Here is a 27,783-nt window from a genome sequence, read left to right on the forward strand (position 1 = left end):
CTACCCTTCCTAATGGCATATATCTACACCAAATGTACAAAACTAAATTTGATGTACAAGTAATAACATACTACTCTTTACCGAATATCACTTTGATGCAACCGATGCACCCCGCCCCACCCTCGCTCCTTCCCTTTCTCAATCATCACTAAAATCACCTTCAACAGCTCACACGCGTCTTCTTTACACGAACACTCAAAGTCCGTTTGAAAAAGTGGGACCCGCGTAGGTTGGTTATTCCATCTTTTCCCGCCTGCCCGCCTTTGCGGGTTTGGGTTCCTTAAAACCACATCCGAACTGCTCCCAACTATATGCACAAGCTCCTCATCACTGTCTACATGAATCACACTATCCAAAGTAATCTCAGCTTCGATATTCCAATCCGGGTCGGCTGGGACCCCACGAAACTCGGGTTTTCCTAGATTCACAAGACTCGGGCAACTAACGATTAATATAAGACGTTCGGTTATAATGACGAATTTGCCCCCTTGTTTGAGTGGTTTTGATAGGATTAATGTTTCGTCTTTTAACATCAAGTTGTCATCTGAGTTGGATAGGACCGACATGCCAACGGCTTCTTCCCATAAGTAGGGTTTTAAAGGGTAGTCTTGTCTTAAAGGTCTTGGGAGACGGACCAGCAGCTGGTGGGACCCCATGTGGTAGAGTTTGCTTCGGTTTCTTATGCTACGGGCAGTTTTTTCTGTGACTTCAAGGATGCTTGCTGCTGGTCTTGCCACAAGCCCTGTTACTCCAAAAGCAAAACCTGTCAAAGGGTAAAGATGTAAATTTTACAAATCAGATACGACACGATAAACATGGGTACCAAACATGAACACGACCCGTTTAACTAGACGTTTCATTTACTAAACATGAATGCATACATGTTTAATAAACGGATTACACATGACCCTTATAACATGGTTAAATACGAAATGTTCGGTAACACAAATGACCCGACCCGTTTAACACAGTTAACAAATAACATGATATAATAAAAAGTCACCGAAAATTGCAATCCATGATATCCTTAAAGAACAAAAAACTTTAATCAAAACAAGATGGGTTGGGTTAGCACAACAATTTGTTTTAATCAGTTTTTTTCAAAATTTCTTTGAAGAATTAACATGTTAAAAACTAAACTTTTCAAAAATGTAATTTTCTATAGCAAGTCGAAAGCCACCCAAAGCGTGCTATTTAAAAGTAAACAACCTACAAAACGCTTTATTCAAAAAAGATCTTTACTGAAATTTGAAATAATGCAACTTTTGCAATCGCAAATGAGAGACATAGAAAACTCTAAACAATTAATGCCACTTTTACCACAGGAAAGTACCTGAGACGACTCCTGGAAGACCATGCTTCTCAGCTCCCTTTATTGGTGACTGGAGAAGACCAGTGAGCCCCTAAAATAAAAATATATCAATCAATCAATCAATCATACCCAGTAAAGTCCCACCAACAGCAAAGCTATAGGTAGGGTCTGAGGAGGGTGAGATGTAGGCACACCGTACCTCTATCCAAAGGGATAAAGAGGTGGCTTCCAGAGAGACCCTCAGCTCTAAAGTACAAATATATAAAACAATACAGAGGAAATCCAAGTTCAACAGTAGTAATAATAATAATAATATATATATGGAAAGAATATACTAATATTACATATATGGGAAGAATGATATTAATAATAATAATAATACTAATACTATATATGTGGCCAAAATAAGGAAAATAAAAGTCCTAAGGAATTCCTTTCTTCCTAAAAATCCTTAACCTTAATTCTACTTCTCCAGGAGTTCCTATCATCAACCATGTCCTCGGAAAGGTTTAAGTCTATCAAATCATGTTTAATCCTCTCATCCCACGTCAATTTAGGTCGTCCTCTACCCCTCCTCCCTTCTATAGTAATGTTTTCTATGGATTCGTCGTCTGTCTTCTCTTCACATGTCCAAACCATCTCAATCTCCACTCTCTTACCTTGTCTGCTATGTTCGCCACCCCTAATCTCTCCCGAAACACAACGTTTCTTATTCGGTCTAACCTTGTGTGCCCACACATCCAACGTAGCATTCTCATTTCTGCTACCTCCATCTTCCGCACTTGTGCCTTCTTGATGGCCCAGCAATTCGTTCCATATAGCATTGCAGGTCTAACCGCAACCCTATAAAATTTTCCCTTTAGTTTAGTTGGGAAGCTCTTGTCGCACAATATACCTGTGGCTGCTTTCCATCTACACCATCCTACCTGAACTCGATGGGTCACGTCACTGTCTAATTCCCCATCACTCTGAACAAATGATCCTAGGTACTTGAACTTCGTTACCTGCGGAACCGCCTGCCCTTCAATGGAGATCTGTACATCCTCGTTGTCATTTCCCCCACCAAAATCACAGTGGAGGTACTCCGTCTTAGAGCGACTAATCCTTAATCCTTTTGTCTCTAAGGTTGTTCGCCACTCCTCAAGCCTCATGTTTAGATCTTGTTTTCTCTCAGCAAGTAACACAATATCGTCTGCGAACATCATGCACCACTGAAGCGTCCCCTGGATCGACTTTGACAACTCATCCAAGACTACTGCAAAAAGAAACGGACTCAGCGCTGACCCCTGGTGAAGACCTACCTCTACCGGAAAGAAATCAGTATCCCCCACTGGCGCACGGACACTTGTTGCGCTCCTGGTATACATATCCATAATTATCTATGTATTTCCTTGGTACTCCTCTACCCTCCAAGCACTCCCAAAGCACCTGTCGTGGCACACTGTCATAGGCCTTTTCTAGGTCAATAAACACCATATGCAGATCACGCTTCTTCTCCCTATACTTTTCCATCAATCATCTCACAAGGTGTATTGCCTCTGTGGTGGAACGCCCCGGGCATAAAGCCGAATTGGTTCACCGTAACCTGAGTTTCCTGTCTAAATCTAACCTCAATCACTCTTTCCCATAGCTTCATAGTATGGCTTAGAAGTTTGATTCCTCGGTAGTTACCACAGCATTGGGCGTCTCCTTTGTTCTTATAAATAGGAACTACGACGCTGCTCCTCCACTGGTCTGGCATCTTACCAGATTTGAGGATAATGTTGAATAGAGTAGTTAACCATATGACTCCTTCCTCCCCCAGACACTTCCACACCTCGATGGGTATGTTGTCTGGGCCAACCGTCTTAGCCCTTCCCATCCTCCAAAGTGCCGTCTGCACCTCTTCTCGTGTGATCCGTCGGCAGTAGCAGTTATTCGGTTGTTGTCGTTGGACAGTTGTGTTGTCATGTTCTTCTTGGTAAGCTCTCCCATTGATAAAAAGATTGTGGAAGTAGCTTTGCCATCTTAGCTTGATGTCCTGCTCCTTGACCAATACATGCCCATCTGTATCCTTTATGAACTTCACAGGCCCTAGATCTTGCCTTCTACGTTCCCTAGCTTTGGCAATCCTAAACATAGCATGTTCCCCCTCTTTTGTTTCTAAACGTTCATACATCCGTTTATAAGCTGCGTTCATTGCTTCCGCCACTGCCTTCTTTGCCTCTCTCTCTTGGCCTTTTTGTAGATCTCCCTCAATTCCACTCGCTCCTCCTCATCCGTGCACCTCATAAGCTCCCTAAAGCATCCTTGTTTGTCCCTTATCTTGTCTTGTACGGCCTCATTCCACCACCAAGACTCCTATTGCCCACCTGTCTTTCCTGTTGTGACCCCGAGAGTCTCCTTTGCTATTTGAATGATCTTTGTCGCCATATATATTCATATATATATTTGTAAATTAAGGCGACTTAAAAATCAGTTAATAACGTGACAACGGTTGGAAAATGGGGAGAAAGACTAAACCTCCAAAATTTCATTTATGACGCCTTTGTCATGAGATGGCATTCCCTTTTGTTGCCTTTCTATCTCGCTTGCGGTAGGGTCATCCATTGTAAAGGCGACAATACCCTGCAAGTATAAAGTTTAACAATGCAGATAAACAAACAAATAACTGTTTATTTAATTTAAACCGGTAATAAAATTATACCTTGTGTGCAGCTCTACTGACTTGAGTGGCGGCATCACTAATGGCATAAACTGTATTACTAAGAAGACTAGTAGTTCCTTGAGCCACCCCTGTGATAAGTCCAGCTGGACTCTGAAAACGTAGTTGTACAATATGTATATTAGAGGGCAATTTCCACCTAAGCACTAAAAAGCAACATTATATTACCTGCATAAAGCTTTTGGCTGGAACCGACAAGAAATCTTTGATTCCAAGTCCCACACTCCTTGCAAAACCCATGGGATTGCCTATAACACCAGCCGAACCGAAAACCTGAATGATAATAATCGCAATATAGTTAATTATATATTGTTAAAACACAAATCAAGATAACATGTTAAAATCCCACAAGCTAAAGGATATATATTTGAACCTTGTACATCTCGTGAAGAAGTTGTCGTGTGTAATGAATGATCAAGATCTCTCGGATGGATTCCAAACTAGCCAATTGATGAGAAATTGTCAATCGCCTCAGATTAATTCGTGCTCCCTCCACGTCAGCAAGAGCCATAAGACCTCTCTATACACAAGTAAAAGTATTTAAATGGAGAGTATATGCAATAATAAAATTAGATAATTACTCTATACACAAGTACATGTATTTAAATGGAGAGTAGATGTAATAATAAAATTGGATAATTATCCCAATTGTCACCCTTACATGGATAAGATACTCTCCTGATGTAAGTATTCCATTTCTTAGCATCCATGGACTGCTTGAAAAGCTGCAAAAAGAAAAAAAAGACCCATAAGTGAACATATAGTAATAAACTAAAATATTAAATAAAAGATATACAAAACAAATGAGTGAATAACCTTAGAGTTATAGTGACGGGGGCTACTTCAAGAACTTCAACGTATATTTTCTTCTGTTTTCGTGCTAGGTGATGGATTTTCTGCCAAGGTGCTCCAATTGGCACAACTGATGGAAGCAAAAGGGAGGTTTGACTTTGACTTTCAACAGATATAGAATGATCCCCATTTGACTTTTGATTTAGATGGGTGTCAGAGAATTTCCTTGCAATATTTGCACTGAAATTCGAGGAGAGAGGATGCATGACTGAATCCTTATGCGGTGTTGCTTTGCTATGGAACCTTGAAGATACCGTCTTATAAAAGTCAAACAGACCTAAGATGACATCTTGCTCCAGCTCAAGATGAAAATCTGTCATTCTAAAGCAGAAAAACAATATATATTAGTAATTCCTACAGGTGATTATGTCAATCCATTTAATTAATTTAGATTATATTTTTTTCACTACTGGGTCAAACAGGTCAAAAGGCAGCCAAATTGTATTTTAATGCATAAAACATCCTAAATAATTTAGTTCGCTGTATAAATAATGTTACTTTTTGAGTAACTTTGGAAATACTATCAAAAGACAAAACACACAGGTAGCAATTTCAACACATTTTACTATCAAATGGACTTTATTAGCACATACCTTAAAATTATATGCTCGAATGAAAGTAACGCTCTATCTTTATTCCTCCATTTTGCAACAGCCAATGACAATACAGGCTCACATGAACTGTCAGATTTTAACTGTTTCATATGTCCCCCCTTTACCCTCAAGTTATCATCTTTAGTAATAATCTGAGAAGTTGAGATTTGCTTGTATTCATGGTCAAAAGATAATATAACGGGGTAAGGTGTGGTTGGAAGCTGGTTATCAATTTGCAAAGCAAATATATTCAATGAAAACTTTTGCTGCTCCAAACTCTGTACTAAATCAATCACCATGTTCCTCGCACAAGCAAAGAGCAACTCCTACAAACCGGGAAAATTCATAAGTATCGTAACATGGCTAAACTACCCCCGGGTTTGTTGCAAATTATCAAATAATGATACCTGCGGTTGAGAACTCATGACAGAGATCCCAATAAAGGGAATTGCAACTGACAATCTTTCTTTGTAAAGAACGGAACCTTCCGGCCTTTGGTCAAACTCTGTTTTATCATTTAGCTGAGGAGAATTTGGGCTTTTTATATCATCAAAACTATGATAACTTGAATCAATGACACTGAGAACCTGTATGATAGTAAAAATATCGATTAGACAAAAGAGTAATGTTATGAAAATTATTATTTACATCTGAAATGCAAAAACTATATATACCTTTAATGCTCCTTCAGCATGAACAGATACTAACAATCTTCTTTCAGGCTTCTGTTAAATATATCAACCGAAAATCATATTAGCTACATTTGCTTTTTAACCGGCAACACAAGAGTGATTAAGATTTATGAATATGACAAAATAATTCATGATAATATAATTGTACCTCAGAAGTTGCAGGTAAACACACTGGTTTGTGCTCTATAGCATCATCAAGGGAGTAAGAGCCTATTACTCTCTCAGCAAACACCTTGAGAGATTAAAAACAGAAAAACAGTGAGAAATAACCTTGTACTAGATTACAATATAAGAAAACTAATGAGAATGCACACCTCAACAGTTAGACGATGTGGGTAACAGGGTTCATCCCATGCATAAGGGCAAGATGTATAAGAATGAACAACAGTCTCAAATGCTTCACATTTTTGTTGATAAATGCGTAGTCTCTACAACGAACAAAAATTATGAATTAAACTGCTATTTTTACCAAAGAAAATAAAAACTTCACAAGATGTTTTAAGCACTAACCTCCTTTGAGAAATTATCAATCCTGTATGGCATAAAGCCAGTATCATCATCAGACAGAAGAATCAAGTTTGTCCCAGAATCGCCATGAGGATTCCCAAAAACCTTTGCATCTCTAATTGCGTCGTCAGCATTCTGTGCCTCCACGCGTACCATAGTAACTGCACCGGAAACATAATTCCGCATTTTTAACTGTGTATCACCTAAATGTTCTGGAAAGAAGCATCCAGACCACAGCCATCCAGGTTCATCAAAACGAACCGAAATGAGTAATTCCCTGCCATTTGTGTGTATATTAGCATCAGATAGATGATAATGACAGATAATTACATGTAACAATATCTACTTGTTATTGAATGAGTCGATTAGGTTTATGTTTTATCTCACATGGGTGATAAAGCTTAAAAATGAAAATAGAAACTAAATGGGAAAAGTCAACAAAAAGGTATCTTAATGCATAAGACCCTAAGCTAATTTTAGTCAAAATAATGGATTACTAATAATACCAGTTTCGTGATCACATTTAACATAACTTTCACAAGTATGTTAAACACACGCAGGCACACATGAATACTTTTTTTATTCTCTTTCACTTGGTGTCCACGTATTTGGTAGAATACTGGTAATAACAGGTTAGCAACTCAATAATTAATGTACCTTGTTACATCTGTCCAATGAATATGAGAGTGCTGGCCAACTTTCAAATGATATATGAAGTCAGATCCTTTCTGCCTAAAGCACAAGTCCTTACTGCATGCATTACTAATCACATATCTGAAAAACAAGAGAAAAAGAAGATAAAATATCAGTAATGGACGAAACACTAACGATTCACAGTACTTTATCTATAACAAGTCATACAATGTATAAACAATAAATCAGCTGAAAACGAGTCAGGTGGATCCAAAGTCAAAGCGTAAAACCACCTAAGTCATTGTATTTGATATTATTAGATTATACCTGAGATAATTTAACTTTTTGAATCATATTTGACACGTTAATTGTTTCAAAAATATAAATTTTAAAAACATGTAACCATCTCGACCCGATTTTAACCCTAACAAGTCTTGACTCGTTATTTAACGCAGCGAACCCACCTATTATGCCAAATTATTTTATTCAGTATTACTAGATTGATACTGTAGTAATGTAAATTATTTATCATATTTGACAGGCTAAATTATGTAGTTTTTTTTAAACTGACATGCTAAATACTCAAGAAACCATATTCTGAAAATAAAGTGTTGTGGGCCCAACTTGACCCATTTTAACCCCAAAAAGATAATTCTATTTTGACCCGAATCAGTTTTGACCCATTACACCGCCCATTGGACCCCACCCATTTTGCCACCTCTAGGAAATCGTACGATAACAGAGATGTCAAACCATGATACCTTGGCTGGAAATTAATAATCCTTGTCCTTCCAGAAAAAGGGCCAGATACAGCACTAGAAGATACAGATAATACATATGAAGAACTGTTTGCTGATTGGGGAACAAGAACGGTAGTTGAACCAGTTGGCGGAACAAGAAAAAATTGACTAGACCATGAATTGTCAAGGTTACTTTCCACATCAGCATCAGACTGGCACCGACTAACTTTAACCATAATCTCACTCGAAGATATATTAGGGTCAGGAGAATACATGCAAAAATTAACCTTTTTGCCCTTTGCATCATCAAAATCAATCAGTTTCACATTTGATCGACTTCTTGAAACTGAATCTTTTCCCTTGTCATCCATAGATGATGTTTGATCCTCTATATTCTTCGGAAACTTACCATGATATGTTTCCAAGGTCTTCCTGGTAGAAACAAGATTATTATTTTGGGGAACCCTCATAGTACCATCATTTTGCAAAAATTGATTGGAAGACAAAAGGCCGAGACCATCTTTTTTGCCTAAATACGGGTCCCATTCATCCAAATCATAACATGAAGGCACGGTGCAGCCATGTGCCATCCGTGCATTGGTAGCATTGGCAATGGTGAGGGGAAAGCCACAGCAGTTATATAATAAGAATGGAACAAATATGCAGATTTCACGGGCCCCGGAAAATGCAACCATCACCTTTTCCATTGTCACGTATAATGAACCTAGACAAAAGCCAGCAGCCACAATAATCAGCTTTTGTGTTCGTGTGTTACACGGGTGTCAAAATTAGGGTCAACTAAATAATCAGTTTAGTTTATGGGTGAATTTAGAGCACGTAAGCAGCTTAATGTTCGTTTTTAATTTTGGTACCCAAATCTGCTTTTTTACTTCTTTTCAAATATTATTGGCCACTTTACTATCTTAGTTTGTCCAAAAGTAATTGTCCACTTTTATTATGGATAGTTATAATTTATTGTTTGCTATTTCCCTTTATAAATCTTAATTAGCTTCAACATAAATTGAATATGAAAAAGGTGTACTTGAATGCAAGGGTAACGTTGGCATTTTGGTAGTTCAAAACAGCATATAATTTTTTATTTATTTTTTGGTGTGTGGACAATAACTTAGGGATGGGGTGAGTATTGGGTTATACAAATAACCAATATAGTTTAAATTAGTACTTCGGAAAATGGTAATATGATCATCCAGAATAACCTTAGTCCATTTTAGAAAAGCCCTTGCTTGTGTAATCTTATCAACTGAATAATCTAAACCCAAATTCAGAAACCTTGTTACCTAATCTGAAACTCACCTCAATAGCCCAGTCCTTATTAAGTACTTAGATTGAACACCCCTATGCCGGTGTACATTTGCATGTGTGTGTGTGTGTGTAAGAGAGAGAGAGAGAGGAGAGAATAAAAAGGATCAAGTAGATCACCTTTAGAGGTATCGGAACTAAAGTTAACGGATTCAGATGAAGAAAACTTTGTTCCACTGAATTTAGCAATTTCACTAAACTTCTCTGCACGGGGGAACTTCAGACCAGATGGTCTAAACCCATGAATATTGAAAGTTAATGAAAGATCATGCGACGAGTCAATATGATGAAAACAAGTTTCAACCTGCAGATGTTAAAATGAACACAAATAAATATGAATAAAACAAAGACAAAAGACAGTTAAAAAATCCATACAAGCTACCAACCTCTGAAAGCAACATGTCACGTGTGACTCCACCACTCTCAATCGTCAAAGATACTGTTACTGGTAAATAATTTTTTACAACTAAGGGATTACTTAATGTAATCAGGTGAATACACCGCTTATTAGACTGATCTTGATTTTCTATCTTGTCTGATTGCTTTATATAAAGAGATGAACCCTTGTTTATTCGTCCATTCGAAGGTAGACACATGTCATGCACTGATACGCAGCATCGAAAAGGATCACTACTCGGAAGAGAAGGATAGCAGACGAATGAACGAAAATTTTTGTTTTTTATTTTAGTTTCATTTGAGAGAATATTAGAAATACTATAAGCTTCACTCCAAAGGTAAGTGCTGCCAAGTGGACGCCATCTTATACGGCCAGTTTCAGCCAAATGTAGAGGAAGAGGAAACTCATGACCAGGTTCTACTGGATCCAGAATCTGAAATTAAAAAAAAAAAACTTATTATATATGCGCCACACCAGCTCCAGTAACATTATAAAATAAATTTTCTACAATTGAGTACCTTTGGAGATACGCCAAATGGAATATCAAACCGCACTTCAAATGGCACTGATGTTGCATTTAAGAGTATGACCTAAGAGAGAGAAACCATTAGAACTTTTTGTGTCGGTCTCGGGCTTAGGCCCGTTTGTACATATAATGTAGAAATAAACATGGCTAACCAATTGAACTTACAGTGGAGTACAGGCGCACTAACTTTGTGTACCTTTGAACTGAAACATCAATTATTGCAGGAACAACATAGCTACTAACACCTTTAGCAAAATCGCCACCATTTTCAACTCCTAAGTTAGTCGACAAATTAGAAAAATCCACCTCAAAAAAGCTCACACCAACCAAATCAATAGAAATGGGAGTTGACAATGTGGAAGTTCCTTCAAGTTGAACAATGATGTAATGATGTTGTGCATCAGCAACATGTCTGTCACCTAGGCTGTCAGAAGATTGGCTGGTTCTAAAGCTAAAATTATGGTCATCAGGGGAAGTATCATCAATATACACTGGGTATGAAGAGCCTGGCTGCACGTATTTTCCATCTTTTAATGATGATAGATTAAAACCATCAGCAGTTTTCGAACCTTTGTAGATATAAAACACCAAAGGAAGTGACGTTAAATTTTCAAGCGTGTAAGGGGCGTATCTGCTTGCAAGTGTGTTCTCACTGGCGCCTGTTGTCAATCTTGAGTTTTCAGAAAGTACATTTGGTTCCATGAGATCCCATGTGTCCTTAACCATATCAAATGCTCTGCAAGCGACCTTTGAAATGAAAATTTGGGGAAACTAATAATTAGTGAAGTGATTAACAATGCATGACCTCAACTAACTTTGCAACCTTTCCAGATGAAGAAAAAAATGATTTCACATGTAGCAAGTTGCTAAAAGGGGAATGGATCAATTTGGGTTGTGACATATCACATATCTCAAATGGAACAAGTTGGTTGAAACTCACCAATGAATACAACCTCCTATATTGATTTATCCAAAGAGTATAAATTACTAGTCTTAAACTACTACCCAACCCGTCCATGTTTCCACCTCTATTCAAGACTAATGCAATTATTTTGCATACCAATAGATCAATATGCTATTTATGTCATCATAAAAGACATCTAAAACAGAAAACAGAAGATATTAAATACCTCAGTAAAGGATTCAGTAACATTAATATTGAGATTCATTGCTGACTCAAGATGAACATCAGTCATGACTGCGCTATTCTCAAGTGCACTCTTTCCCTGTTCTCTTCTTAAACTTACTTGGAATTTCCAAGGCTCAAGAAAAGGCTCCCACAAAACCTGCAAAAGTAACGCAAATCAATAACTATAATTATTTACATATCCTACGCAATAAGAAATATCACAGGGTGCAACAATATTTTACCTTGTGAATGTTATTGTAGTTCACTTGAAGCTCACTTTCAATTGATCCTTCCATTAGGTTCTCAGTTATGGTACCACGAAACAATAAGCTTCCCATGATAACTTCTAGAAGTGAGCCATTGGAACTCCACTGGATGATCACACACAAAGCATAAGTACCATCAATACACTTAAAAAAAGTTTCAATAGATTAAACAAGAAATAGCGATATTGGTTACTTAGAGAACGGGTCAACATAGCCATATAGATTATGTTTTATTTCTAATGGGTCCACAAGGTTGAAAGCTACCCAAAGTCTATTTTATTTCATAAAACTTTTGAATAAATTTATTCAAAAGTTTAATAATTACTGAAATAACTGATTTTCAAAATCATACTTTGACACTAATTATTTCTTAAAATTTGAACTTTGGGCAAAAATTGATCCGGATCAACCTGGTAGAAGAATTGCCAATCTTGACCCGGCTCATTTTGTTCTGTTACCCTAATTACCTGACCCACGCGATTTGCTACACTAGATCAAACCAAAAACTAATGAACATCACAAATAGTCCACACAAAACTACAAACACCTTCAAAATATGCAGATACATAGAAAATCATATACTAACACGGTCATCTACCAACTCCACTTCATCAAAAGCTAGATCGCGTTCTTAAAATAAATTAAGAAAAGTAGTCCTACACTAAATAATTAAAAAAAAGGGCACATACCTTTAGGTCAGTCAAAAGAAGTGAAAGCTTCTGTAGATAAAATCTAAAATTTACACCACACGGTGGAAACTGAGGAGACCCAGTGTCATCCGGAAACACAAAATGCATAGTTTGCCAGAAGTAGAATGTATCTTGTGAAAGCCAAACATCAAGATTATCACAGTTAACATCTGCCTTTAATTGCATTTGATCCATGTCATCATTACCAACATCTGCATCGACATCAACTTGCAATAACTGAAAAAGTGGCCAAGAATGGACCCTTTTGTTCTGACATAATTCAACTGTTCCTGTTGTTTTCCCAATATTTGACTTCAAGTTTGCTTTTTGACCATGAACATTCACCTCGGTGCACCTGCTTTGCAAATAAATGAAGAGAAAACTGTAGTCGTTGAAAGAACTCTTCTCTCGAATTTGGGCTTCCCCAAAGTATCTAGATGCTTCTCCAAAGACTTGAACGGGAACACATATCTTTATTCCAATATAATTTGATTTCACTATTAGTGAAAACGGATGTTGAGTTATGTCTTCTGAAGATAGATAATTTGACACAGTGGCAGATGGAGATGCGTTTTCTGGAGTATCAGCCCGATCCAAACTGGATTTCTTTGATTCCTCATTAAAGATAGCAGCTTTAGGAGGTTGTACGAAGGAAGAACTTAAAAGGTCAACAACTTCACTCCAGTCAGATAAAAATAACCAAATATTAACACAAGGAAGGGTGAAATTAAGCTGGCTTTCACCCTCATCCGATATTAAAACATTTAATTGAAGTACAAGTGCATTTTGGTTAGAAGATGTGCATTCCAGTAAAACAACAGAGTTAAGCAGGGATCTGAGTTGTAAATAACTAAATGACATATTCAAACATTGAGGTTTGTCATTTTTTAATGATACCGAACATGTGAATTTCATGTCAATTTTGGCAATAAGCTCGTGAGAAACCGATTTTGTCTGCTGAGAGTAAAGATTTACGGACAGAGATTGGATGGAAGATCTAATTTCTGTGAAGGTGACAGTTGAAGATTCAACAGGAACATGATTTTCTATAAGATTTCCCTTTGACTGAAGAAACTGTAAAACATCAGAAGTGAAACATTGGGATCGACTTTCAACAGATGATAATTCATCAATGACATCTTGTAATGCTCCAAAGCAGCCAATAGTGTCATTTCCTGTAAAAAACACCCTACATTAGTAAGAATATCACATATGTACAAAATGGTAGTCATGGATCTGGAACTAGAGGGGTTCACCAGAACTAGAGAGAATAATCTACCTTCAACAATAATTTGGCAATTGCTAATCCTTGACATGACACAAACTGAGGAAGATGCGGTGGCACAAGTAGGATTAGATCCATATGGTATTCTGATCCATAAATCACCACTAAAAGGTGCAATTATTCCAACGCTCTTTTCAAAATCATGATTAAATTTCAAGGAATCAGAAGCTTCGTCTTTCAAAAGAATATGATGTAGAGATAACTCCCGCCCAAATAAATTTAAACAATGACTTTGATCTGAAATAAATTCAGTTGGAACACAACACTCAGCAGGAATCTCTTTTATAAGGCTATCAGAATCACAATACTGAATAAAGGTGCAGTACATTTGTGGAATGTCAAGCTTTAGAAACTGGCGATCTGCATTAACCACCGGTGCAAACAAAACAGAATCCAGAATCTCAAACTTGTAAATCAAACTAAGGTCAGCCACTTTATCAGTATCCTTGTTGGCATTAAAGTTCCAATCAGGCAATGAGAAGTAACCAATGAGAACAGCGAGGAACTCAGGTGGTAAAACGCATGACACATTTTGAATACTAAAATCCAGTTCAACGCTAGATGCCATTGACTCATGATTTTGTTTTTTCACACGGATGTTAATCACTGGGGAAAGATTCGGTGATGCCGGGCCCCACAGGGAATCTTGTAAAGACTGAGGGCACCAGTAAGAAGAGAGGATTAATCCTTCAGTAGAACAAAGCACATCCAAACAGTCGTTATGTATAGCCAAACAAGATTTAGCAGCAGGAAGCGTAAAAGATGCAACAATGCATTTAGAGTCATGAAGATGCAATCTTATGCTGCTGAAATGAAGATTGATTATAACCAGATCTACAAGGTCATGATCCAATGATTCATGTTCAATCAACGGGGTGTATAGTTTCTTGAATTCCTTTTTTGCACAGAATCTTGAAGTGTTTATCTTACTCTTTCTTATATTAAGAACCTTTTTCCAGTCTGGACTGATGTTAATAAGTGAACTTTCAAGATTATGGAGTGGGCTGTCATTGTGTATCGTAACAAAAGGGTAATGATCCACTGAGATGCTGTCCCAGTCAGATGAGCTGGTTTCGGAAAAATTGGAGCAACCAAATCTTTGAAAGTCAAAATAAGAACCCGACTGAAAACCGTTACTTATATCTTGAATCTTGACAGCAGCATGTGAAGGAGTATATTCAGATAGCTTATTGAAAAAGTCAACAAGCAATCCGATAATATATGGGTAGCAATGTAGGTCAAAGTCACTTAACCATATACTAAACTTGTGGTTAACTAAATCACCATCATAATGTAACATGAGGCACCCGTTAGGTGAAGCGTTTATTTCTTCTTCTTGTTGCTGAGAAGAATGGGAAGAATAATTACTTTCAGACACGCATATTATAAGGTCCTCCCCGCTTTCCAATGAACGAGATGTTATGTTTAGAGCTCTTGTACGCATCCAGCAAGCATTTGTGGATTCCATAATAACAAATCTGAAAAGGAGAAAAAACCATGAAATTATTTCCAACTTAAACTTTAAAGTCCAACAAAGCCTTCGGTATATCAAACCTTATCAACTTTTGAAAGACAAACATACCTTATGTCCATGTCCTGGAGAGAAACAGTCAGTGTGCAGCTAGCCTCTAAGCCATTTTCAAGGTCAACAATGACACTAGCAGATTCCAAATTAGCAATAACAGAAACCCGTGAAGAGTTGATGTTTTTTGATTTATTCAAATCCGTATCATATGACAAAGGTGTATCATATGACGAAGGTGTGTCTGATGTCGCCAAGTGTGATGAATCATGCAGCATGCTGAGACTTTCAACAAGATCCAAAATAGCACCAATTATTGTTGGTGACAAGTGTGCCCAAAAAGTTGCCACCACTACATAAACCTGAAACCAAATAAACACCATACAGTAAGTGATGACTAATAATTGTTGACGTGGTAGACTATCATACAAAACCTCAACTAGACATAATCAATTCTAAATGTTTGGGTAAATTGATTCCTGTTCTAACTTCTAATAATCTAATTATTTAACAGCCAAAATATAAGTTTCGTACTATCTGCAATGAAACCGATTATTTGGGTAAATTGTAGTCCTTTTATTTATTATTTTCTTAAATGATTTTATAACTTAAGCACTCAATAATCTGGTTATAACAGCAACAAACAGCAACACATGCACATCTGAAGGCTTTTCTACAACCACTTTTAATTACAGTTGATTGTCGTATTCAATATCACATAATCACTTTCAAAATGCACATCCAAACACATGCATTTTAATCTATTTTACCTGTTGGTGTGAGAATAACTATTTACTTATTTCATATTTCCTCCTAGTTCAAAATTTCATATGCAGCCTTCAGAATTTTATGATACCATTATGTACCTTTCAAAACAATAAACCTTTCCAAGTAAATAAAATAAGTTACTTATTACAGCATGTTTCATCAAATAAACAAATAGAACATCATGCATTTGGATGGTTCACACAGTAAAAATAACGTTGTTCTCTATGTGTTTACTCAATGAGACAGATTTTATTTACTATGAAACAGATAATAATAATAATAATAATAATAATAATAATATTTTTTAGTGTTTTGAAAGGGAGTGTGTGTGTGTGTGTATGATATTATGAGATTTGAAGGGAACTTTAAACTTTTAGAAAGATATATCTCATATTAATCTGATAATAAACGTTAGCTTGCCAAAGGTTTACCTACCTCCAATGCTTTCAAGAATGATTCATCCTGAACAATGCATTGTGCTATAGCAAAAGAAGAGTTAACTTTCTCCAGAATAGGAAAAGTATAAGGATAAGAGGGCACAAACAAATTTATCTGCAGAATGCTAACCATTAGTTTTTTTGCTCAAAAATATTTAAAAAAAAAGAATGACGGAAAATGAGAGAGAAGAAAACACTGACTTCAAAATCAATTAATTTAGCTTCAAAGTGATCATGCAGATCTTGAATCTGAATTCCCTTCAAGAGCTCACTTGAAGATTCGATATCCACTAAATTCCTCACAAAATGAGATGGTACATTGATATCAGGAGCGAAACAGCCGATATCATGCTTGGATGTGAATGTAACAGATGTTAATCCAATTACCTGTCCATTTTGGTTATGAAGTTAATAATCTTATAATGGGCAATGAGAAAATGACAAATGATCATTCTTAAAACTAGAAAGTAGAAACCTTGGATACAGAATACTTCAAATTAATAATAGGTCGCAGGTACAGTAGGGATATGTCCATGTATGATTATTATATATGCACACGTATATTAGAAAAAAGTATTAAGTGCATATACTATTGGATATGTGTGATCTGGCTTTTCAGACTTCCAAACTTATACGCAAGTTATAAATTGGCACAACTATAATATTACAAAAAAAAAGCAATAAAATGGAGAGTTGATCAAGTCAAAGAAATAAAATACCAATTTATGCATCTCTGAATTCCTGTTCTTCCATGGAATAATTATCTTAACATTTACCAAACTAATATCCCACATCACTCTCTTCCGACTTGACAATATGTAACTGCAAAAAGAACAGAAGATAGAACACATAGCTGAATTTTATTTTTATAATAATATTTAATAACAGTTACATTACATCATTTATCCAATCAGATTATAAGATGAAACATACTCAGCTTTTGATATCAGCCGCGACTTCACATCACTGATCCTATTAAGCGATTTTAGGACCTGTAACATGAAATCAATTGAATTTGTTACTCCAAACCTGATAAAGCAACGTTGATTGATTTTTCACTAATTTTCCAGAAAATTATGTAAACATAAGTTCAAAATCACTATATACAGATGGATGAAAAACATCTAGGTCAGCAACAGTATATAAGAACTCACTCTTTCTTCATGAGAGGTATAAGAACTCAGAACAGTATATAACTCCATGACATTCATAATAAATGTTGGATCACAAGTCACTTCAATTGGCTCAAGTGTGACCTAAAATAGAGCAAGGGTCACCATCATTATCAGAAAATTTAGAACACATGGCAAAAGAACTAGTTGTAATGATTTGTTATTGTAATTTAATAAATTGGAATCCAAGTACCTTTAATGTCATTTCACCCTCACGGTTTTCTTTTGGAATGTAAGCTTGAATATTTAGGGACGGTTTGTCCACTTCAAGAAAATGCTCTTCCGAGTCGTCCTGAAAAAAAATGAACAATACTTGTAAAACAAATACATTAGGAAAATACTTAATCTGGATTCATGAGTGAACATTAGTAGAACATTTAAACAAATACTACACCATAATAAAAATATGAAAAGCACATGAAGACAGACCTTTTTAACAAGTAATATGGCATTCTCGTTTAACGGATTTGTCATCTCAATAGACTCGATAGATGCAGTAACAGCAGCAGATTCCTCCCAAATCATGCACTCGACAAGATTCTCCTCAAATAACAGTTCAGCAACAGCACAATCGAACTTCCTAGGAAAAAAAAGAATGTATTAGAGTCCAGTCTGTAGTTTTAAACCAGTGAGCTTAAAAATCATAGCAATCTGATTATGTAACATATAATCCTTCAGAATCCTTAATTTATACTAAGGTTGCAGCAATAAACAGTACCTGTTGCGCAAAGTTGCGGAGATTTGATTTATAGAGACTTTAATAGAAGACAAAAGAATTCCATCACTTCCAGTAGCATCCAAAACAGGGGAGGGTGCAGGATGAAACTTTGTTGCCTCGTAAATATCCTGCCATGTTATACAATAATCAGATCATGTTCAGTTATGTGCCTTAAACCTTAAAAGGGGTAGTTTAGTACTTTTCTAATTTCAGTTATTAGCTTCTGTTGTAGTATAAATAGAAGTCAACTCAGAGTTGTAACTTGTAAATACTTGCATCTCAAGAATGGAACATCTTGACTTCTTAATAGGTAATAAAAATTATGAATTGACTTTACAACTCAGCTGCTACTTTTATTTGCTATATTACAACAGATCAAATAGAATCATTTAACTTAATCAAGCTTCACAGACGTACCTTGATTACTTCATCTGAAACTACACCAGAAAACTGGCTGGAGTCATCTGTACCTCCTGCACCAAGCATACCACGCGATAACCACTTCAACCAACCTTGGGGCTTGCTTGATGATTGGTCATCATCAACCAACTTGTCAAAACTAGTATTCCCTTCATTAACTCCGATACCGTTGGCTGAATCCACCAAGAATTCCTACAAAGGTGTTATTGTAAATGAGGTTAATCATAATGGTACCAAGCTTAACATAAGTAACAACAATCAAATCATATACCTGAATCTCATGTTCAGCAGCAGACCTGTAACTTAGGATATCATCTATATCAAATGATTTCTCCATTTGTTCCAACTCCAAAACACTTGCTTCATCCAGAGGCTGATCACATATTAGCAAACAATGTTTAAATCATATAGAAATACTGGGAAGTTAATCCAGGTGTCAAATATATTAATTTCAATTTGTACCTCTTCTTTCCGAAGGCATTCCAGTTTCAGTTTATACAGATTTACATATCGCCGTTTTCTGCCTCTGTTGAAAGAAAGATACGGAATCATAATAAGAAGTAGCAAGATACAATTAAAAAAAAAAGAAAAGAAATTGAAAATAGCGATCAGTACAGTATGGTAATACTCCCTCTGCTACAATATATAGGACCATGTTTCTTTGGTCTTATATTTTGGAAAGGAGTAACCACATTGTAGAGAAAACATGACCAATATTTGATGAACAACAACTTACAAGCGTTCTCCTAGGTATTTCCATGAAGTTTTTTTTAGTCTTTTACGAACATCAGATAGCACAGAGTTTTGAGCATACTGCCACCACTTTATCTGCCATCCCATAGGTCTCTCTGATAAAGGGAAATCCCAAGGGCGAAAACGACCATATCTAAGAGCATTAAAAGAGATGTTACATGTTTAAGAATCTACAGATATCATACTGTAAACATTGTAGAAGACACAGCCAAGTCAGAAACAAAATGTGCTTGACAGTACACGGACAATTTTAAAAGGTTAAATGAAGACACATAACAGCAACAAAGATTCAAAGATAAAATAATCGTCTGTGTAATCCCTGTAACCTGATAATTGGATTCCATGTTTATACAAAATAGCAACACAAACTTTAACTGAGCATTTTAATTATCCATATCCGTCATGTAAAGAAAGGGATTATGCTCATAAACCCTAGACAAAAGCAACTAACTCCTACAAGTCTATAACATATTAGTCACTGATGCCACTCAAAATTAGAACTCAATAAAAGTGCCCGTTTTCTTAAAAATCATATGTCAGATCATTTTTTATATGACAGGCGTGCAAGCTAATTAAAAAGGATAACGATGACTTAAAAACATTTCACTCACTTCTCTCTCAGCCGGCAGATGCATAGATAGTCACACAGATGTAAAATTTGCTGCAACTGATCTTCATTCAGTGATAAGACCTATAATTTTGGGAAGATGTCAGTCAAATGATATATAATGGCAAATAGTAAGCCTAGATAAATTAAATAATTAACTAAAAAGTTGTGAAACTAACCAGGCCGGATAATTCTACATCAACAGAGTATTGTGCTGCATTATTTTCAAGCCGTCCAGACCTATTCACCTGTAGAGTAAAATAGTATGAAACTTACAAACCTTCCAACTAACGCCAACCAAAATTCAAATAAATAAGTTCTAACACATATCCAGATTCACAAAGCCTACTTCTCAACAAACTTTAAAGCAATCATCTACCACAAATCTAAGATCATTAATCAACACATACACATTGTGTAGAAGAAGTCTCTCCTATTGTGAAAAGAAATCAGAAATTGAAATTATTAGTTGTAATTACATGTTTTAATTGATTTTGTGCTGTATGTCAGTCTAATTGACTGTAATCTTCTTTCCTATTATATGTTGTAGGATCTCGACATAAGAGAAATGATTGCACGTAAGTTATATACCATATAATACAGAAAAACATTATGTTCTCACATAAATGATGTACTATATGCACAAGTGAAAAATAGAATTCTCAAAAAGGGTTGTAATCAAGAAGCACCTAACTATACACCTGACATATTTGTAAGAATTTTTATTTTATTCTATTTTTTAAGTGCATACCGAGAGAGAAGCAGATACATCTACTGGGGCCAACAAGTGAATATGTTCATCACTTTGAGAGCTTGCAGCAACAATTGACATGGAATTTCCCCCGTTGTCAGTATACAAATCTTGTGCACACCCATGAGAGGTTTTACAGTATACTTCCAAACCTTCAATCTCGATAAGTTTGTTAACTTGCCCAACCCTCACCTTTCCACTTGATAATCTGAAAAATTTATAAAAAAGAATAAGTTCAATTACTCAATAAACTGGAAAATGGTCAACTGGACGGGATATAAGTATGCAATTGAAAAAGCTTTTTGTTAAGATATTCGAAAAAATCGTGAAAGTATATTGTAGAGTAAGATACCCAGCAAGATTTTGCTTCATTGCAGTCAAACTAGTTAACTTCAAACCAAATATAGTTTGTGCCTGCAAAACATCAGAAATATAACAGTAATGTGTTATCTAGCATACACGTAACACAACTAATGATACTTTCCCACCCAAACACCAAATAAAAACTGGCTATCATGTAATACACAAAACTATTTAAATAAGAACCTTGTGAAACAGGGTAGCCAGCGAATGAAATATTAACAAACATTGGCAGTTACACGGAAAAAAAATATATTCAAGTTTTCCAAAGTACTTAGTTGTACAAAGTATTACGAGTGTAAAAGTATTACAGACCTTGTCATTTGTCATATCTCCATATACGACATGAACATTCCTGATGGTGACTTGAATGCCGTCGATAATCTGAAGAAATTATAGAAAAAGATATCAGTTAACTAATGTCGAAAATCGTACTTCCAAATAAAATCAAGAAAAGCGAAGCAAACACAAACATGATTGTAAATGACATGATCAATATTATGAAGTTGAAGCGACAACGAATCTCACTACCTTTGCAGTAATGTATGATATAAATGACTTCCCAGTCTGATTATCTGAACAAAGAAACAAAGAATTTATCAGCCCCAAAACGTAAAAATGTTGCCATGCATAAACAAATACTTTGTAACACCAAGTGAATTTAACAAGGTCAAAGTAAAACACTACGGCTGTTGGTAAAAAGTAAAAATACTAGATTTGCCTTTTTAGATTATCACAAAAATGCAACACTTCAGTTTTTTAATAAGCTTTTAATCCAAATCTACTTTTTCCCATTACTAATTATTACTTAATATCTGCAAAAAAAACACTACATTTCTTCGGGATGGAGTTATGACATTCATTTCTACCTAGGACTATCTTAAAACTGCAGAGTTATAGATACTCTCATGAATTAGATGTGATCCAGCTGGTGGCATTTCAAGAAAAACCGATCTATATGTAAAGTATGGGAAAATGCAGCCAAAGTTGCAGAATTTTCACTAAAATACAAATACTACCAACATCCATTAATTATAAAAATACACGGCTACGTGTTAAAGCACCTATGTTTTTTGCTATGAGTATGCAACCAACCAGTCCTTTAAAATACATACGGTTTCCGGAATCCTAAGCATACTAGAAATAAGTTAAACTGAAATCTGAACCAAATTAACAAAGGCTTAGGATTATTGCCTATCTTTGTCATTTGACCAGTGCAACCAAATAAAGAGTAATTCATACGAAAAGCCCATTCGCTGTTCAACTATTAGCAAAATATGATGACAGTTCTTTGGTTACAAACAGCATGTGTCATTGTGTGGTTTAAACTAGCATGTGTGTCTCTTCTAATTTAGAATGATGACAGTTCTTTGGTTACAAAAGACCAATCATGTCCACAGAAAGAGAATGAAGACTGAAGATAGGACACACCCAATAGCTAAGCAAATTACTTGGACATAATATAATACAAGCTGTCATTAAAATCAAAGAAGTTTTGCATCACATCATTAAAACTTCTCTGAAAACACTATACAAGTGTGTCACCCTATTTACTATTCAAAAAACAGAGATTCTCTAGATAAATTAAAGCATACAGACATACATAATAAATCAATGATTTATAAAAAATGTAGCTCACCACATACACGCTGCGATAACTTTGCCAGCTCTGCTGTAGCAAGCTTGGCCTTTTTTCCAGCAAATTCTCTTCGTTCAACATCATCAGTGCCCCACTGCAAAAGAAATTAGTGTTTAAAATTGGGTATAACATAAAAGAAATGCATCCATACCCTGTTCTAAAATTAGGCATTAGGGATCCCAAAAGTAGTTGTGATTAATATAAACTGATTTCAGATGAGATAAACTTAAGGAAAAAGGCATTGGTTTAAAAGACAAAAACAAAAAATTTAGTCCATTACTGCACAACTTGTTTGGCAATGAACAGAAAAAACATGTCTTTCGATGTCTATCACAATCTTTTTTAATTTGACTCATTGAAATAAATGAAACAATGAGAAAGTATATAACATGATGGAGGTACACAATAATCATATGTGGAAATGATATTATAAAGTCACCTCTTCATCCTCACGTTGGGAGGCACAAACTAATATATTCTCCAAAATTATAATAATTGGGTCCCATCCAAGCTTTTTCCAAGGTATTCTAATGCTTAATCTCCCAACTCGACCTGCCAAATATTCACAAATGTTAATGTGGGGCGACAAGCAATTACGAAAGAAAAATAATGACAAATATCTTAAAATGTGAAGCCAATGATAATTGCATTAAATCACATAATACTAATTTGTAGAAGAAATGCAGATACGACTTCTAATAATGTTCTATACAGATATTCCTAACTAGATCCTTCAACTCACATGATTGTATACAATTAGGCCAAAAAAAAAGAGAATTTTGAGTATTAATAGAATTAAGAACAATATTCAAATGCGTATCATTACAAGTTATATCGAGAAAGATAACAGGTATATTAGCATTCCAAATGATATAAGTAAAATAACTGAGGTATTTCCATCATACAGGTCACAACTTATGCATCTCCACAATAACAGAAAAAACAGCATTTGGTATAAAATTGATGTTGATCACCTTGCTTTAGAGCAACTGGAAGCTCGAGGTGATCAAAAGCTTCTAGAATTAACTCCACATTTTCCAGCAATACTTCCTCTGCATTGAAGATGAAGCACAAATTCAGCTCCGCTGGTTTAAATTGTAATTATATGTATAAAACTATAAATACAGATTACGGAAAAAATAAAAAAACCCGTCCCATATGAACATGCTTCATCTTGTAGCAAAGACAAAACCATGTGGTGAAACCACGATACAAACAAAAATAGGAAAATATGTTGGAACTAAAAAATCAGAAAGTTGAACAAAATATGAATGTTTACCATAAATTTGATATTAATGATGTGAGCAGCATTATAAACTATACCACTAAACCCAATGACAACATAACTATATACATAATATGATGGTAATAACAAATGGGTACAATCCATTTCAACAAAGCTACAATGGGTGTGCACAGTTCGGTTTGGGTCGGTTTTGGGCTAAAATCAAACCGAAACTTTGCCACCTCGGTTTTGAATTTTTGAAAGCGTTTGGTTTTTTCGGTTTTGGTTTTTCGTTTTTATTTCGGTTCGGTTATTTCGGTTTTTGCCATTTGAGCTTAAAAATTTTAGGCCGAAAAAAAAGTTGGTCAAAGATAATGAATTTAGGTATACATAATTTTGTTAATTATTAACTAATTGATAATTATACATTTGGCCAAACATAATTGAGTTACATATTTATTAAATTCTTATTTAAATTAAAAAGTTAAAATCTAGAGATTCGGTTCGTTCGGTTTTTATTACTTGCAAAATCAAAACCGAACCGTAAGTTTGGTTTTTACAAAAAAAAAAAAATCAAACCGTCGATTTTGTTTCGGTTCAGTTTTTCCGGTTTGGATTTTTCGCTTTTTCCGGTTTCTTGCGCACCCCTGCTACATCAACTTAAAAGCATGATATATAGTAATGACTGACCATTCCACAGTGTAATCTTGAGTTGCTCCCTGTGTATATCTTTAATATATTGCCCAAGATAACCTAATATCAGCTGCCTAACTAAACCTTCAAACATTTCCTATACAATCAACACACCAGTAATCTGGAAACTGCAATGTTAGAATAGTAATCATTTAATGAATTAATAAAAAAAATTCAGAAAAAATAACAATTGAAATAAAGAAAATATACAACCAAGTCAGCATCACTTTTAACGTACTACCTAAAAGTTGCAACCTCAAATTAGCACAAGTTGGGCTGTGAACGAACCGAACGTTCTGCGAGAAGTTTGTTTATTAAATGACCAAACATGAACAAGGAATTTCGTTCGATTAATAAATGAATGAACACGAATATAGGCCATATTCATTTAATTGTGTACGTGAACGTTCAATAATGTGTTCATTTATGTTAGTGAATGTGTTTGTTTACGTCCTTTTATGTTTTTTCATTAAATGTTTTTAATAATTTTAATGACTAATCTAATCTAATCATTTAAAATTAAGCAAAATTATTAATATTAACTAAAAAACAAAAATATATATACAAGCATTATATGATTAATTTATATGCAAATTAACATACTAATATATATATATTAAAATCAAATAAAACATTGTTTGTGTTCGTTCGGTTGTGTTTGTGAACAAACGTTCACAAACAAGTTCATTTCCTCATTTCCTTAGCTTAACTAACGAACATGATTACATAAACAAATCCTCGCTCGATTAGTTTACAGCCCTAGGCATCAGCATCACATTAAACCCATCACCTAAACGTTGCAACCTAATATTAACACAAGTCTTGAATACGAAACTAACTGTTGGACATGTTAACTGTTTCTAAATTGTAATTCTAAACACTAATTAACCAAAATTAACACGAGGCTTAGAACACGTATGTAACTAGTAAGTAATTGCATCAGCTATTTAACACGTTAAGTGCTCGTAAACTGTAAACCTAAGCACGAATTAATCAAAATTAAACCTAAACAATAACTAAACAAAATTAACACGAGGCTTGAACACGTAAGTAACTAGTAAGTAATCGCATCAGCTACTTAACACCTTAATCGTTCGTAAACTATAAACCTAAGCACGAAATAATTAAAACTAAACCTAAACAATAATTAACCAAAATTAACACGAGGCTTGAACACGTAAGCAACTAGTAAGTAATTGAATTAACTATTAGAGACGTTAATCGTCAGCAAACTGTAAACCTAAGCACAAACTAATTAAAACTAAACCTAAACAGTAATTAACCAAAATTAGCACGTAAGTGACTAGAGAGTGATTGCATCAACTATTTAACACGTTAATTGTTCATAAACTGTAAACCTAAGCACGAATCAATTAAAATCAAACCTAAACACTAATTAACCAAAATTAACACGAGGCTTAAACATAAAACTAACTAGTAAGTAATCGCATCAACTATTTAACACGTTAATAGTTCATAAACTGTAAACCTAAGCATGAATTAATCAAAATTAAAATTAAAACAGTGTTCGTAAACCCTAACTAATAATTTAATATATTACAGCGATAAATTACCTAGCTAAGGATAACAGCATCGAGACATGAGGTTAATTGAAACCGGAGATTGCGTGTGCCACGTGGCGGACGCCGGAAACAGTCGCCGGAATAAGATCGCCGGCGGCGGTGGATGACGGAGACGGTGGCGATTGGGAATAATAACGGAAACGGTGTGTGCGTGTTAACTGGAATGTGAGATCAGGTATCTGAAACTACGTCGTTTTGTGAAGGATGAAATGATAATATAATATAGTATGATTAATATACGTTTTTATATTATTGTAGCTTTATATTTTTATATTAAAGTAGATATACAGATGATGGTATATGGTTTGTGCCTCAAGTAATGTTTGATTTGTAATTGTTTTATGAGATTAATTTTGTAACAAGTTAAGTTTGATTTTTATTACTTTTTTTAACTGTTAGGTTTATTTAAAATGAACAATATATTCTTTTATAATTTTTTAAAGGAATAGATGTTTTCTATTATCAAATTTACTTTTTATTTTTTTTACCGTAGCTTTCGCTTGTAACTCAGCAAGAAGCTAGAGCTAAAAGCAAGCACAAACAAACGAGTTTAAAAGGAAAATTAGACCAATCAATCTAATTCAATGCTTTAAAGGATGATATATTTTTTATCCAAAGAAAACCAACGACTTGATGTCTTCAAAAATTTTAGTCCTCATTACCTTTTTGTCTCTGAAGATAGCCTCGTTGCTAGCCTTTCATACACACCAACAAGTCGTCGTTATGATACCATGTAAAGCATTCTTCTTATTTACACTCATAGATGTTGTTTTATGTAGCTTTAGGAGATCATTTACTGAAAAAAAAACGTAAATAAGGGGATCTTACACCACGAGCTTACAGTTCTTCAAACTTGATTGACAGAATGGCAGGATGTAAACAAATGGTTTGCGAATTGCGACATAAACCACATTCAAATTTACTATTCCCTTGGTTTGTGTTTTATTTGATTGGACCGTGCTTTGATAATGGTTAGTTACCATCTCATCTACCTTTTCATTTTGTGTGCATGTTAGTTCGTAAAATATGCACGTTGAGTTGTGATTCAGTTTGCTCATCTTATAATTTTCATTATTTCTTCTAGACTTTTGATAACTTTTCATTTTTGAGTATTAATAACTTCTACTTTTAAAATTTATAAGTAATGAAAAAAAAGTTTATATTTTAGGTGGAAAATATGGGTTTGACTAAAAAAGTATTAAAAATAAAACCTACTTTAAACCTAACGGGATATACTATAAAACGTTGAGGGGCATAAAAATAGGAAAAATAATGTAATTAATGATACACTTATCATAATATGATTGAATGAAAAAAAATTCTATCATTAGATATCAATAATTTAAAATCAAATCATAAAGATAAATGATATAATATCCACCTAGTCAAGCATATCTATAAACTTATAATTTTATAAAACAATAAGGTAGATACAACCAAAACTTAAAACAAAACAAAACTTACATTACCAAGTACTTACCTTAATTTTT

General features: G+C 34.9%; 1 protein-coding gene across 2 annotated transcripts; it reads right to left on the bottom strand.

Moving 5' to 3' along the window:
* LOC143531528 (intermembrane lipid transfer protein VPS13) lies at positions 1-26,505 on the bottom strand. 2 transcript variants are annotated; one of them, XM_077026804.1, is made up of 48 exons: positions 26,285-26,505; positions 24,708-24,831; positions 23,767-23,844; positions 23,232-23,344; positions 22,793-22,886; positions 21,685-21,728; positions 21,469-21,537; positions 21,146-21,207; positions 20,794-21,001; positions 20,222-20,290; positions 20,047-20,126; positions 19,419-19,568; positions 19,145-19,208; positions 18,954-19,055; positions 18,680-18,874; positions 18,263-18,390; positions 17,974-18,124; positions 17,738-17,836; positions 17,527-17,628; positions 17,306-17,364; positions 17,092-17,194; positions 16,574-16,759; positions 16,371-16,487; positions 15,228-15,529; positions 13,640-15,123; positions 12,361-13,535; positions 11,648-11,776; positions 11,407-11,562; positions 10,442-11,023; positions 10,269-10,340; positions 9,740-10,183; positions 9,474-9,657; positions 8,055-8,757; positions 7,318-7,434; positions 6,664-6,937; positions 6,468-6,581; positions 6,302-6,385; positions 6,136-6,186; positions 5,869-6,048; positions 5,462-5,787; positions 4,833-5,189; positions 4,678-4,741; positions 4,390-4,536; positions 4,185-4,289; positions 3,999-4,109; positions 3,815-3,919; positions 1,334-1,403; positions 1-763 (listed from the first exon to the last, which is right to left on the bottom strand). In XM_077026804.1, exons 2-48 carry the CDS (start codon positions 24,802-24,804, stop codon positions 78-80), a joined length of 10,392 nt encoding a protein of 3,463 aa, XP_076882919.1. In that variant the 5' UTR covers positions 24,805-24,831; positions 26,285-26,505; the 3' UTR covers positions 1-77. The 2 variants fall into 2 exon arrangements, with proteins under 2 accessions (XP_076882919.1, XP_076882920.1); XM_077026805.1 differs by lacking the exons at positions 18,680-18,874; positions 18,954-19,055; positions 19,145-19,208; ... (10 more) ...; positions 24,708-24,831; positions 26,285-26,505 and having other exon boundaries at positions 17,974-18,120; positions 18,263-18,392.
* Between the last annotated feature and the right edge of the window lie 1,278 nt (positions 26,506-27,783).

This window comes from Bidens hawaiensis, unplaced genomic scaffold, assembly GCF_021521415.1.
Source record: "Bidens hawaiensis isolate Kalapana, Puna unplaced genomic scaffold, B.hawaiensis_p1.1 tig00009190_1, whole genome shotgun sequence".
NCBI classification, from domain to species: Eukaryota; Viridiplantae; Streptophyta; class Magnoliopsida; order Asterales; family Asteraceae; genus Bidens; species Bidens hawaiensis.